General features: G+C 36.6%; 1 protein-coding gene across 1 annotated transcript in view; it reads right to left on the reverse strand.

Moving 5' to 3' along the window:
* Positions 1-7,967: 7,967 nt before the first annotated feature.
* LOC126825427 (autophagy-related protein 101) overlaps positions 7,968-16,136 on the reverse strand; it is a 53,666-nt gene continuing 45,497 nt past the window's right edge. Inside the window, exons 8-9 of the mRNA XM_050555119.2 lie at positions 15,177-15,343; positions 7,968-13,949 (exon numbers count right to left, since the gene is read on the reverse strand). Of these exons, the coding sequence (XP_050411076.1) occupies positions 13,866-13,949; positions 15,177-15,343 (251 nt within the window). The 3' untranslated portion in view covers positions 7,968-13,865. The remainder of the gene's footprint in view (positions 13,950-15,176; positions 15,344-16,136) is intronic.

Consider the following 16,136-nt stretch of genomic DNA (forward strand, 5'->3'; position numbering starts at 1 on the left):
AATCCATCTCGGTTGGTAGTCAAGTTGTCGATCCTGGACGAAACGTCGAAAGGCTTTAAAGCTCGTGTCAGTTGTCGGTTGGAGAAAGCCTCACCGTGTTGCGCACCATCCCCACGATCAGTCTCTTCGGCAGGCTTTCCTTGTCGAACAGATTGTCTAGGATGTGACTGGTGCGGTTGTCGGGAATGACCATGTCTCGGACCACCACGCGTTTCAGAGGATACTTGACGTTGGCCGATTGAAGTTGCTGTTCAATGCGTGTCCGGGTACTGGGAGTCAGTGTGACGAACGGGATATCCAGGTAGGCTTTCGTGAACTCGACTTTGTAGTCTTCTGCATCGTTTCCTTCGCCATACATCAGAAAAAAATTCGGGGAGTGTTTTTCCAATTTCAACCGCATGTCCACCCCCGCTAAGCAGATACCGATCTTGTAGACACATGTCGGTTGTACGTGACAAGGAGTAGGGTCGTCTGTCTAACCTTGTGGGTTCTCTCCGGGTCCTCCAGTTTCCTCCCACTGCTAAAGACCCCTACGTGCAAGCGAATTATTGAAATAAAATTGAACCATGTGTTAGTCCCGAAATGACCTAGTTTGTGTCGAGTGGACGTTAAACCCCATTTCTCTCTCTCTCTCTCTCTCTCTGTAGACACATGTCATGTCCAAGTGTAGACGTGACTGCAGTACAAAGGTGCGACTGGTAGCGACGGTTTTCTGGCGTTGCTCCAATCCTTTGTTATTCGGCGCCTGTCGTACACCATCCACCATGGTGGCCTTGGATCTCGTGGAATCGAACTGACTGGCGGTATCTTTTTCCCACAGGACTTGTTTCGACAGGTGATCGTTCTTGGCTACCTTACCGAAACTCAACAAATTCTCCAAGTAAGCCCGGTAGGGATAGTTCGGCAGAGAGGTGGTGACCAAGTTGTCGGCATTTTTTCCCAGGCGTAATTTGACGTCTTTGAACAACGAATGAAACAGGTTGTTCATGGGTGCGACTTGACTGTCGGCATCCAGGTCACCTTTTTGGTCACCTTCAGGGCCAAGTGCAGCGTCATGTTGGCCAAATCGATGTAATCGTCGGTGGTATTGGAAATATGAAATTCGATGGGTCCGCTGTGGTTCAAGTCGGGTGTCCACAGATACTTTCTGATATTGGTCACTTTGTGTATGGCCGTCTGCGTGTCGGGTACACTGAACAAATTCTGCAATTCGTCTCGCGTGCAGGGACAGGAATCATTGCGCATTACCTGCGTAGCCATGATCGAAGATATCTCGTTTGCGTCGTTTGTGAGAGGTGACCCGTGTCTTCTTCTTCCTCTTCGGACGATGTGAAGTGGACGGGGATCGTGGGGGGTCTTTTATAGGTTCCAGGTGGGCGACTGCATGTTCTTAAGTGTGTTGGACACTGCGAGCCAAAGCGTGTCCCGAGCGACTTTCTTCCAGTCCCATTTTTCCTGATCGCTGTCGGCGTCGAGCACGCTCTGCGGCGCGTCGAATTACCCAATAACACTCAATGACACCCAATAACTGCCAATTACACCCAATAATTACACAATAACTCCAAAATAACACCCAATAACTCCAAAATGTTGACTTTGGAAACACAAAATAACAATTTAGTTCAATTTAAGAAGCCTCTCTGCTTTGTGCCCAAATCGGAGTTAAGTCAACTGGCGTGGTATCGAATCCCTGGTTGTACGTGAATCAAGTGGTGTGGTTTCGATTCCCCACATGTACGTGACAATTAGTAGGGTCGCCTGTCCAATCACGTGGGTTTTCTCTGGGTTCGGGTCCTCCGGTTTCGTCCCTCTGCTAAAGACCCTTACGCGCAAGCGAATTATTGAAATAAAATTAAACCATGTTAGTCCCGAAATGACCTAGTTTGTGTCAAGTGGACGTTAATCCCCATTTCTCTCTCTCTCCCTCTCTTCATTCTCTCCCAAATCGGAGTTTCACGCTCACTCGCCTGAAGGGAGATAACTCGTGTATGTGGTTTTTGTTGACACTAATGTTTGCTTTCGTTGCAATTCGTTGTAATGTATTGTAATTAGTGATTCATTAATAGTTTATTAAAACAGTAATTATATGCATGAAACAATATTATGGTATATACAGTGCAATAAACAAATTAATATTAATTCTAGCTATATTTATTTATATTTTGAAAATGTGTCGATTGTCATTTTCGGCCATCGACATCGTATAACTTATTTTGAAATAAATAAATGAAACGAATTTAGTTAGTACCGCCTACAATTAATTGTAGGCGGTTCGTCCGTCAGTCTGTCTGTCCGTCCGTCTGTCTGTCCGTCACACTTTTTGGGACACAATAACTCTCCTTCTAATTGACCTAGAATGTTCAAACTTGGTGTAGGTGTTTATGGGGTCAATGCCTTGATGGAGTTCGAATATGAGCATTTTCTACTTAGGGTAAGCAGAGATAAGCAATTTGATTGGTTGATGCTTTGGGACACCATAACTTTAGTTCTAATTAAGTGAGAGTGATGAAACTTGGTGTATAGTTTCATTACATCAATACCTTGACTAAGTTCGATAATGAGCATTTTCTGCTCAGGGTAAGCAGAGCGATAAGCAATTTGATTGGCCGAGAGTTTGGAACACAATAACTCTCCATCTCCTTCTAATTGAGCTAGAATGTTCAAACTTGGTGTAGGTGTTTATTAGGTCAATGCCTTGATGGAGTGTGAAGATGACCATTTTCTGCTTAGGGTAAGTAGAGATAAGCAATTTGATTGGTTGATGCTTTGGACACGATAACTTTAGTTCAAATTAAGTGAGGGTGATGAAACTTGGTGTATAGTTTCATTACATCAATACCTTGACCAAGTTCGATATTGAGCATGTTCTGCTCAGGGTAAGCAGAGCGATAAGCAATTTGATTGGGCGAGACTTTGGAACACAATAACTCTCCTTCTAATTGAGTTAGAATGTTCAAACTTGGTGTAGGTGTTTATGAGGTCAATGCCTTGATAGAGTGCGAAGATGAGCATTTTCTGCTGATGGTAAGTAGAGATAAGCAATTTGATTGGTTGATCCTTTGGGACACGATAACTTTAGTTCTAATTAAGTGAGAGTGATGAAACTTGGTGTATAGTTTCATTACGTCAATACCTTGACTAAGTTCGATGATGAGAATTGTCTGCTTAGGCTAAGGAGCAATAAGCATTTTGATTGGTCAAGACTTTGGAACATAACAACTCTGCTTCTAATCGAGGTAGAATGTTTAAACTTGATGTAGATGTTCGTCTTGACTGAGTTCAATGATTAACATATCAAGCTAGAGATAAGCAAGATAACTTTGATTCTGTCTGATAGAGAGTGATGAAACTTAGTGTATAGTTGATAATCAGTTTGATTGCTCGATACTTTTGAAAAAAATAGATGTGCGATTAATTAATATGTGTCATCTATTTATTTGGGGATTTCGGCGGGGGACATCAGCCTCACTGTTGGCTTGTTTTTTTATCAAATTTGGTCAACGTCAAAGCTGTTCTTTCTGATAGATGCTGACTGTGTGGGCGTATTACCACATTTTCGAAGTGCTAATGTAGACCTCTGATATGCTGCTGACTGTGTGGGCGTATTTCCACATTTTCAAAGTGCTAATGTAGACCTTTTTCTTGAAGAGCTTCTTTTCCTATATTGCCACCAACTTATGCTGTTACAATTTAAATGTCTGCTTTGTATTTTATTACATTATATATTTATCTTTTAAATAAAGTATACGTCGTAGTTACTTGTAGTATATTTTATTATATAATTATACTCTTCAAAAAAAGTATTGAAATGCAAATACCTATGCAGGTTGTGATATGATAAATAGTCATGGACACTTGACATGCTTTGAGAGTATGTTCACAGATGAAGAACTTATCGCCCCAACAGAACCACTGACCAGCACGTGCGACACGCAATAGCGCCACGTGGGAGGGGTTCATTGTCAAATTTGACACTACAAGGAAGGGTTGATGAAAACTGCCGCGTGCTGGTTTATCCTATCCATGTTGGCTTTCCTGTCGGTTCTTGCATAAGATTTACTGTTTAGCATATCTTTGCTTCAGTGTGTTATGTTTAATTTGCAATGAGACTTCTTCAACATTATGAACGTCTACGTGCTATTTGCATGCTTCAAATGGGTTCTAGACAGCGAGCAGTAGCCAACATGCTTAATGTGTCACAGTCTGTGATCAGCAGACTGTTGAACCAGTACCAACAAACACACAATGTTGTTCAGGTCGTCCTAGAGCCACTACACAAGCCCAGGGTCGATACATTCGTACACAGGTCCTGCGAACGACCAATCAGCTTTCTGTAAACTTGTACCAAGTTACAGGAATTAGAGTTACACCCAAAATGATTTAGAAATTGGCTACGTGCGGCCCGCCGCAAGTTGTGCCTCCATTAACTCGCCAGCACATGGGAAACAGGCGTCAATGGTGTAGGCAGCGTAGAAATTGGGGTAATCATCGATGGCGTGTGTAATGTTCTCAGATGAGTCCAGATTTACTCTGGATTTCACCGATAGGCGTGCTCGCGTTTGGAGGCGTGTAAATGAGCTTCATGCTAACGTTAACGTCAGACAGCATGACAGATTCGGAATCACCATGACTGTCAGAATGAATTTGCATATTATTCAAGGAATGGTCACTGTTGTGTACTACCGTGACCACAACCTGGCACCGATAGTTCTGCCCTTTGCTGAACGTGCAGGTCGACGTTTCATCTTTCAAGATGATAATGCCCTTGCCCACCGCGCTCGTGTCGTGAATGACTACCTCCAGCGTCACCACATTGTCCATATGCCTTGGCCAGCCATGAGTCCTGACCTTTCCCCTATAGAGCATGTCTGGGACATGATCGGGAGATGCGTTCGTCGACGTCAACGTCAACAGACAAGAATTGGCCGTGGCACTGCAAGAGGAGTGGGTCAGATTGCCCCAAATCGTGATTGGGCGGTTGATTAGGAGCATGCCACGACGAATTGCTGAACGTCTGAGGATTGGTGGAGCAATTACTCATTACTAAGACAAAAATCAAAAACGTCCATTTTCACTTTTGACAGTGAAGTGGGGCCGTTAGATAAGCCGCCCAGATGAACTGTTTATGTTCATTTGTAGGCAGTTGGCCTGTTATTAACATACACTGGTTACCTCTAATAAGAGGCTTTTTGATGTTTGGTTGCAATTACATTTAGAATTCAGAATGGTTATTGGTAAGTAGAGAGAGAAATGGGGTTTAACGTCCACTCGACTCACACTAGGTCATTTTGGGACTAATATATGATTCAATTTTATTTTAATAATTCGCTTGCACATAGGGGTCTTTAACAGTGGGAGGAAACCAGATGACCTTGTGAAAACCCACGAGATTGGACAGACGACCATACTCCTTGTCACGTACAAGTGGGGAATTGAAACCACACCACTTGATTCAATGACAGGCCTTTATGATGCAAAGCACATGCATTAACCATTCAACCACCGAAACTCCTATGTGTAAAAAGAGAGAGAGAGAAATGGGGTTCAACGTTCAATAGACATAAACTGTCATTTCGGGACTAACCTACGATTCAATTTAACTTCAATAATTTGCTTGCACCAGGAGTCTTTAGTAGCAAGAGGACCAGAGAAAATCCATGTTCACGTCCGGTATCAAAACCAAGCCGCTTGTATCAATGACAGACCTTATGAACTTAAGTGCATGCATCAGACCACTTGACCATCCAGCTCTTCCTAGGTTAAAGAACATTTGGTTATTGGTTGACTGAGTTTCACATTTAGAACAGCAAATAATAGATTCTATTAAAGGTTTTAATTGTTATATCTTGCATCCGAAAATGATGTTTATTTAATATTAAATTTACATTAAAATGGTCGGTTAGATTTCCATCATTTTGCTCTGACGTAAATCTAACATAAAGTTTACGTCATTTTCTGACATAAATCTCAGAAAATGATGTAAATATAACGTAAAGATAGGTTGCCAGGCAACAAAACATACGCCCACAGCAGCTAAATCGTCTGAGCAGTCGTCAAGGGTTGTCGCATATTTATTCCATACAGATCAGATTATAAATTTTGTCGTTTGAGGATTTACAAGGTTAGACAAACTGAAACAAGGGGCTCAACTCTGGAAGTAATCTACAGAAATTGTTGAAATTTGACAGGCTTTTTCGTTTTACTAATTTAAATAATGCATCTAAATTTCATACAGATCACATGATCACTTTTGTCATTCAAACGTTCACAATCGCCATAACTCTAGAAATTATTGACGGAAATTGCTGAAATTCAATAGACCTGTTTCACAAATTTAAATGATGCATATAAATTTCATACATATCGGATGATAACTATCATTAATTGAGCATTAACAAGGTTTAACAAAGTGAAACAAGGGCAATAACTCTAGAAGTAATTATTGTAAATTGCTGAAATTCAATAGCCTTTTTCGTTTCACTAATTTAAATCATGCATATAAATTTCACAAAGATCGGGTGTTAACTTTTTGCGTTAGAGCGTTCACAAGGCTCAATAAAGTGAAACAAGGGCCATAACTCTAGACGTAATAAACGGAAATTGCTGAAATTCAATAGGCTTCTTCGTTTCACTAATCTAAATAAGGCATATAAATTTCACAAAGATCGAATGATAACTTTTGGCGTTGGAGCATTCACAAGGTTCAATAAAGTGAAACAAGGTCCATAACTCTAGACGTAATAAATGGAAATTACTGAAATTTAATAGGCTTCTTTGTTTCACCAATTTATATAATGCATGTACATTTCAGAAAGATCGGATGATAACTTTTGGAGTTAGAGTGTTCACAAGGTTCAATAAAGTGAAACAAGGGTTATAACTCTAGACATAATAAACAGAAATTGCTGAAATTCAATAGGATTCTTCGTCTCACTAATTTAAATAATGCATATAATTTTCAGAAAGATTGAATGATAACTTTTGATGTTAGAGCGTTCACAAGGATCAATAAAGTGAAACAAGGGCCATAACTCTAGATGTAATAAACGGAAATTGCTGAAATTCAATAGGCTTCTTTGTTTCAGTAAACTAAATAATGCATATAAATTTCAGAAAGATCGGATGATAACTTTTGATGTTAAAGCGCTCACAAGGCTCACTAAAGTGAAACAAGGGCCATAACTCTAGACGTAATAAACGGAAATTGCTGAAATTCAATAGGCTTCTTCGTTTCACTAATTTAAATAATGCATGTAAATTTCAGAAAGATCAGATGATAACTTTTGGAGTTAGAGCTTTCACAAGGTTCAATAAAGTGAAACAAGGGCCATAACTCTAGACATAATAAACAGAAATTGTTGAAATTCAATAGGCTTCTTCGATTCACTAACTTAAATATTGCATATAAATTTCACAAAGATCGTATGTTAACTTTTGGCATTAGAGCTTTCATAAGGTTCAACAAAGTGAAAAAGGGCCATAACTCTAGACATAATAAACGGAAATTATTGAAATTAAATAGGCTTCTTCATCTCACTAATGTAAACAACATATATCAATTTTAAAACAATTGGATGATAACTTTTGGCGTTTGAGCGTTCACAAGAAATTGTGGACGATGGACGGACCGGGGCGACGGCAATATACGTCCACATTTCATTGTGGGCGGATAAAAATGATGAAAACTTTACATTACGTCATTTCCTGACGTAAAATTATCGTTAAAAAGATGAGCAAAATGATGGTAAACTGACAGACCATTTTTACGTAAATTTTACGAAAATTTAACATCATGTTGTTATGTGGGACACTGCTTGCTTCTCTCATGTTTAGTTTAAAGCTACCCACAAGGAAAGATATGTTATAGATATGCATACAAATTATATCCATCATTTAAATGATTTCATAAAAAAAATGACAAAATTATGGATTTAGCTTAAAATTGCTTCGAAAATAAAACAATATAATAGACACAAATATATAATTTATTGCATAATTAAAATCAATACATCAATAAATATAGGTTGCCAGTCAACCAAATGAACACCCAGAGCAGCTAAGTCATCTGTGCAGTCCTAAAGAGTTGTGGCCCATTTATTCTTTTCTGGGTAACAACCCATGTTGTAATCATCAGAAATAATTAAATTTGATTAGCTTCTAGTTTTTCCTGATGTTAAGCTTTACAATACAAGTTTAATTCAACAGGAAAATAACTTTAGCCACTGGAGGGTCCACAAGATTCTTAAATTGATCAACGGCAATAACTCTGAAAGTAATCCTAAGCTTCTACAGCTCATGAGCATAAACACCGTTTATAAATGTAACGGCAATCAAAAGATAGCTTTGTGATCTAGATTGTCCACAAGTATTTTCAAAAAGATCAAGGGTCATAATTCTGGCAGTAAAAATATCAAATGGGCTTCTTTGTGTGATGAACGTAAACTCTGTGTAAAAATTCAATTGGATGATAACTTTCTAGGGTGTCAACAAGATTTTTCAAATTGATCAAGGGCCATAACTCTGCCAGTAACTATCAGAAATGAACATAAACACTGTGTTTCATGACCTTTTACACTGTGTATAAAATTTCAAGTTAATAACTTCACGCTCTAGTAAACAATAACCGATGGACAGGAGTAAGGATAACATATGACCAAATTTCAATATGGGAATATAAAAATTCATGATTATTACATATACGAATTTACATAATAATAATAAGCTAATATATATATATATATATATAATTTGATGTAAGATTGTAATTACTCTTACATGTACTTAATATCTACAGCTAAAAACAGTTTCTGTTTATTTCTATGTTATATACACGCAATTAAATATATAGAAAATATTAATCACCTACATACACAAAATTTAAACATCACAATGGTAGATGATATAAGAAAACCAGATGATTATTAAGATGGGGTATGAAAAAAGAGTATTGAATTGGGTGGATCTGATGTGTAATTTAAAGGAGCTAAATTGCTACTATTCAGGACCTAGATATTGACAAGAAATTGGTCGCATGTAATCTGAATATATATAAACTGATTTACATTCAATCGTTTCCGTTTTTACTAATTTCAAATCAGTATGTTCGGCGAGATACACCAGAAGTCTCAATTTAATGGTAATCTCTAGATTCCAGTCTATTGCACATGCACTCCAGATAAGAATATTGCGTCACCTTTTGACATAATTTGAGGAATGTCAGGCATTGTTCTTTCTTGTCCCTTGAAACAAATGTTGATTTAAATTGACAAATAATTCGTGTTTTCAATGTGAAAGACTTTGGATGATATTGAGTTAGAGACTTAGCTACTTTAAGTGATAGAACAAGCTCTCTGTTTATTAATTTTATTTTCATTTTTGTTTACTGTGTCAACACAAGAACACACTTTATCTGTAAAAGTAATATTTTCAATGTACACAGGTTGTCATCCCACAAAGCAAATTAGCACATAAAATCCAATGAAATTGACAACAGGTAAAACATTTTTAATTGTGCTATGTTTGGTCTTACCAGTTACAGCTTAAACAGAGTAGCCAATCATAAGGAAACCATGAGTTACTTGTAACTTATCATGTCTGAACTTCTGTCATTTTCTAACTGTATAAATATAAAGCAAAACTACATGGCACGTCCAAGAAACATATATTTACAGTTACAACTAATAAACAAACATTAAATCATGCCTAGTAGACATGCTATACATACAATCATTTACAATTTACATTCATTTAATGTATAGTAATATGATACCATAGGCATACAGACTCCATAATTTTTAGTATGGAAAGCAACCCCTGCCAGAATAATACAGCTTTTGTCTAATATTATATTTACCTTCATAATTTAGAATGAACTGGAAAAATCTAAATTATTTAAAAACTTTGCGCAAATTATTGGGCACTTCTACCAGAATATTATATTGCATGATTGCTAAAAACATTGTGGGGAAAACCCTCCCTTTTGTCTAGATCGATGCCTTTGTTTGATACAAATATATCTTAAACATATGTACCGGTAACTGGTTTAAGCTTGATAAGAAAACTTTCTGACTGAGAACATTATTATTATTGCTAGTAATACATTGTGCCTTTCTTCTTAATGAAAAAAAAAAATTTTTCCCTTAGAAACTGTCCCTATTTTCTTCAAAGAAAACATTCATATCATTTGAATGTTTGCCATGTGATTGGTACAGTACAATCATACTCTATATGCCCCATGTTCTGTGCATGATTGTCCACATGATTGTCCAAACCTCTGCAGATGATCAGTCCATGCTTTTATGATTACAATTCTTGTCAGAAGAATAGCTTATCATAGGTGATTGAGATTGGCACATTGTCTACAGAGCCTGAGTCTTGTAGACTAAAAAAAACCTTTTATAATAGTAAGTGTTGGAGCATCACAACAAACACACATAAACAGAAAGGGATAGCAATGTTAATGTGTTTGATTACAAAAATGTCATGATGAGCAATAACACAGTATTGGATGCCAATACAATATATGCTAGCTCACAGCAAGTCATCCGGCTCAAAGAAAAGAGTGACTATTTCCATCTAACCCCGAATGCACAAATCCTGTTTAAAGAATAATTCATTAATAACTTTCCTTTAAAATCTACTAAATATTTTAAGGTAAAGGAAATGACTATGTAAATAATGTAAAGACATGCTTTAACAGCTTTTTCATTGGTTTCATCCCTGTAATAAAGATAATATAACATACAACATACTATGCCCTAACTGTAATGTGGGCGTATAAAAATGTGAACGGACCATGGACATTTCAATATATATGACCTAATTAAAGTAAAGGACCTAAACTTCTTTAAGGTAAAAATAAAGCATTTCATTGGGTTATCTGATGTGTTATTTCATTAATGATGGGACAAGCTCTTTAAGGTTACATTTTTTATTCAAAGGATTGAGTAAAAGTCAGCTTGTTTACTGATTTTAATTAATTTTGGGGTCACTGTGTTAATATATACTGAGCAAATATATTAACGAAGACATACTGTCACCCCACAGAAGAAATTGACAATTTAATTTTTGACAGAAATTAAAAAGGTCTCGCCATGTATAACCAGCGGCTGCCTGGCAGGATACGCCCACATTTTGCAAGTGTAGATAGAGAACAAGCTAAAAACAAACACAATTTTTTGTACAATCGGGGGCAATAATTCAGAAAGTTATGGCCTGAAACGTGCAAATATCAAAAGGGACTGAGAACTTTGGGATATAAAGATATGTTTTAGGGTCATCAAAATCAGATAAAAATTGTGACCTCTAGAGCGTCCACAACCTTGGTATTACACACTTCTACACAATTTGCGTACAAAGAGCAGCCATTTTGTTGGGCAGTTTCATGTCGATTTTCCCGAAATTCGAATTCAACTTTCATTATGGTGGAATGGTGATGTATTTAAACGTTTTTTAAAATCGGAAAAAAATTGTGACCTCTATAGAATCCACAAGATAAAGATAGGTTGCCAGGCAACAAAACATATACCCACAGCAGCTAATTCGTCCGGGCGGTCAACAAGGGTTGTCGCATATTTATTCTTTTGTAGGTAATTAGGGGCATTTAAGAGACAATTTCATACAAATGACATTATAATTTTCGTCATTTGAGGGTTCACAAGGTTCTAAAAACTAAAACAAGGGCCGTAACTCGGGAAGTAATCTACAGAAATTGTTCAAATTCGACAGGCTTTTTCGTTTTACTAGTTCAAATAATGCATATAAATTTCATACAGATCTGATGGTAACTTTTGTCGTTCGAACGTTCACAAAGTTCAACAAAGTAAAACAAGGGCCATAACTCATGGCGTAATTGACAGAAATTGCTGAAATTCAATAAACTTCTTCGCTGCACTAATTTAAATGATGCATATCAATTTCAAACAGATCGGATGATAACTGTTGTCATTAGACTAGCGTTCACAAGATTCAACAAAGTGAAACAAGGGCCATAACTCTAGATGTAATTAACGGTAATTGCTGAAATACAATAGGCTTCTTTGCTTTACTAATTTAAATGATGCATATGAATTCCATACAGATCGGTTGATAACTTTTGTCGTTAAAGAGTTCACAAGGTGCAACAAAGTGAAACAAGGGCCATAACTCCAGAAGAAATTATCGGAAGTTATTGAAATTAAATAGGCTTCTTTATCTCACTAAGGCAAACAACATATATCAATTTCAAAACATTCAGAAAATAAATGTAGTCTGTAGAGTGTTCACAAGAAATTGTGGACGACGGACGGGGTCGACGGCAATCTACAACCGCATTTCCATGTGGGTGTATAAAAATGCGATTTCGGGTATCCGCGATTATCAAAAGGAACCAAGATCTTAGTGTGTAATGATCATATACGATTCGATATGCGTGAATGTCGAAAGGAATCAATATCTTTGGGTTATAAAAATGTATTTCAAGTTTCATCGAGATCGGATAAACATTGATTTACCAGAAGTTTACACTATTTGTGTACGAGGGGCAGCCATTTTGCCCGGCAGTTTTGGCACAAAATTCAAACTCAACAAACACTACATTGTAACGGTGATATATTCAAACGTTTTTTTAAATCTGATAATAATTGTAACCTCTAAAGGGACCACAAGCTAAAAACACGATTTTTCGTACAATCAGGGGCCATAGTTCAGGAAGTTATGGTCCGATATGTGCTAATATTGAAAGGAACCGAGATCTGTGGGTTATAAACATACATTACAAGTTTAAACCAAATCAGATCAAAATTGTGACCTCTACAGTGTTCACAAGCTAAAACGTGATTTTCCGTACAATCCATGAAGTTACAGTCCGATACATGCCAATATCGAAAAGATCAGAGATCTTAGTGTGATAAACCTATATTTCAAGTTTCATTGAAATCAGACAAAAATTGTGACCTGTAGAGTGTTCACAAACAATTGTGGACGGACTGACAGGGGCGACGACAATATACGTCCACATGAAAATGTGGGCGTATAAAAATAGGTTGCCAGGCAACAAAACATGTGCCCACAGCAGCGCAGTCGACAAGGGTTGTCACATATTTATTGTTTTGTAGATAAGGGAGCATTTACAAGACACTGATATCGTTTCATACAGATCAGATAACTTTTGTCGAAATAGCGTTCACAAGGTTCTACAAAGTGAAATAAGGGCTATAGCTCTAAAAGCAATTAATGGAAATTGTTGAATTTCAATAGGCTTCTACATTTCACTAATTTAAAGACACATATAAATTTCATACAGATCGGATAATAACCTTTGTCATTAGAGCGTTCACACAGTACAACAAAGTGAAACAAGGGTTATAACTCTAGAAGCAATATACAGAAATTGCTGAAATTCAGTAGGCTTTTTCGTTTCACTAATTTAAATAATGCATATAAATTTAATACAGTTCAGATGATAACTTTTGTCATTAGAGTGTTCACAAGGTTCTACAAAGTGAAACAAGGCCTATAACTCTAGAAATAATTAATGGAAATTGTTGAAAATAAATAGGCTTAAACATAAACAAAATATATAAATTTCAAAAAGATCAGATAATAAATGTAGTCTGTAGAATGTTCACAAGAAATTGTGGACGGTGGACAGACGGACAGGGGCGACGGCAATATATGACCACATTTCCATGTGGGCGTATAAAAATGGTGATTACTTAATAAATATTCATTGTACAAATAATATACAGGAAAATGGCAGTTTAACACTTTCTTTCACTTCAGTGAAAAGTATGAGGGAGTATTATATTATATACCAATCACCAAGCATCTCCATAGTGTCAATAAAAACTTGTTAAAATTGTCTCTAAAAATGGAATTATCTATCATCACAAGGCTAGTGTATCTTTTAGAAATTTCCTCATAGAAATGCCAACAGAAGTGGAACTAGGTTCAGTTGTTGAATGGGAAATCTGAAGAAAAGAAACAGTATTACATTAAAATCAATCTGTGCAAATTTAGACTGACAAAAGAGCCACACTATGTGTATCAAACATATCATCTATGACACAACCATAAGCTGGAAGCAGATGTAAACACCTTGTAATAGTAGTCCTTAAGATTACCAAAGATTGCCCAAGCAATGTGTGGAAAAGAGAGAGAGAGAGAAATGGGGTTTAACGTCCACTCGACACAAACTAGATCATTTCAGGACTAACATATGGTTCAATTTTATTAAAATAATTCGCTTGCACGTAGGGGTGGGAGAAAACCCACGAGGTTGGACAAACGATCTTACTCCTTGTCACGTACAACCAGGGAATCGAAAACACGCCAGTTGACTCAATGACAGACTTGATGATACAGCACGCACGTGCTAACCATTCAGCCATCCAACCCCCCATGTGTGGAAAAAGCCCACACAGCAGATTTGTCTCAACTGCAGGTTATGCGAAAGGAAAACTTGGATATTGAGTAAATTGGATAAGCATCTAGGATCCTTGAAAAAATCTAATCTCGAGGGTTCATCCTCTTATGACCCTATTGCTTCAAATCAAATTTGAAAAAAAATCTGTTAAAACCTATAGTCTCTATCGTGTTCACACGTTTTTTGGCAAAGGGGGGTAACTCAGGAACGGAAAGCTGTGGATTATGAATATTGATTGGGATCACTGACCCCAATGCTTCAAGCAAAATATGAAAAAGATCCATTAAAGACAGCAAGTCTCTAACTCAATATTATCCCAAGTCTTCAACATTGCATATACGATTATTGGTCAATTTAAATCCACATTGATGTTGTTATCTTATCGCGAAAAAGATGGGCTTCTGGTATCCAATATTTAAGACAAAATGAAAATGCAGAATGCTTTCGAGTGCCATTTGTAATGAAGCAACTTCATGAACGAGGCTGAATATATCTCACAGGATAATTCTACTGGTGTAGACTGGAATAACCAGACGCCAAAGCCTGCCATTCAATTTGGATTCAGTTTAAATTTAAGTAAACTTGAAGTGAATGAGTCACCACAAGTGCAATGAATATGTAATTTGCCAGGGCAGCGGCATTTAATTTATTTAATCATTGATACTACATAATTATGCTGTAATCATAGAATATACAAAACCTGCTGCTCCCAAATTATATTTCTAATCTTATAAAACTTTTAATGTTTAATATAAACACTGTTTAGACTTACACGATATAAATAAGGCTGTACATCAAGGAAGCTAGTATCAAAAATCAGATCCAATTCTGACTGATTAGGAGTCTTAGGTACATACTCATGTCGGTTCATAATCTCGGCTACAAATAAAACTTTCTCTGATAAAAGTTCACCAATTTTCTCTCTACATACCTGTCTTTCTGTGAACATAAAAATTTGTATATTATTAATTCAATATGTACTGGTACTACAAATGTATAGTAGTCACACACCATGTGGCTACTGTTAGCAATGCCTATTATTCTTGCATTTAAACCTTGAGACAGAACTACCAATCCACTGCAGAGATCTAAATATTTTAATTTTCAACATTTTAAGTTTTATTTACAAAACTGGTTTCAAAATGTTATTTAAATACTAATTATATTTAGCTTTTCATTAAAATTGAAAATGCCTATTTAATACATATACACTGAAATGCTATGAAAACAAATTACTGATTTGACTGATGTGCTGGCGAGACATAATGCAAAAATCTTTGAGAGGCATTTAGCAATTGATTTATGATATAATACTAGAACACTTATTATGGATACAATCACTTGGTTTATACTCAGCTGTCCTTAGGGTGTAACGGTTATATATATTAATATGTTTTTTTAAATCGGATAAAAATTATGACCTCTATAGGGTCCACAAGCTAAAAACGCGATTTTCCGTACAACCAGGGACCATAATTCAGGAAGTTACGGTCAGATATGCGTGAATATTGAAAGGAACCGAGATCTTTGGGTTATAAACTTATATTTCAAGTTTCAACAAAATCGGATAAAAATTGTGACCTCTATAGGGTCCACAACCTTGATATACCATATTTATATGCTATTTAAGAACGAACGGCGGCCATTTTGTCTGTCAATTTTGGGCCGATTTTCACGAAATTCGAACTCAACAGTCCTTAGGGTGTAACAGTGACATAATAATATTACGTTT

Source organism: Patella vulgata, chromosome 6 (assembly GCF_932274485.2).
Source record: "Patella vulgata chromosome 6, xgPatVulg1.2, whole genome shotgun sequence".
NCBI classification, from domain to species: domain Eukaryota; kingdom Metazoa; phylum Mollusca; class Gastropoda; family Patellidae; genus Patella; species Patella vulgata.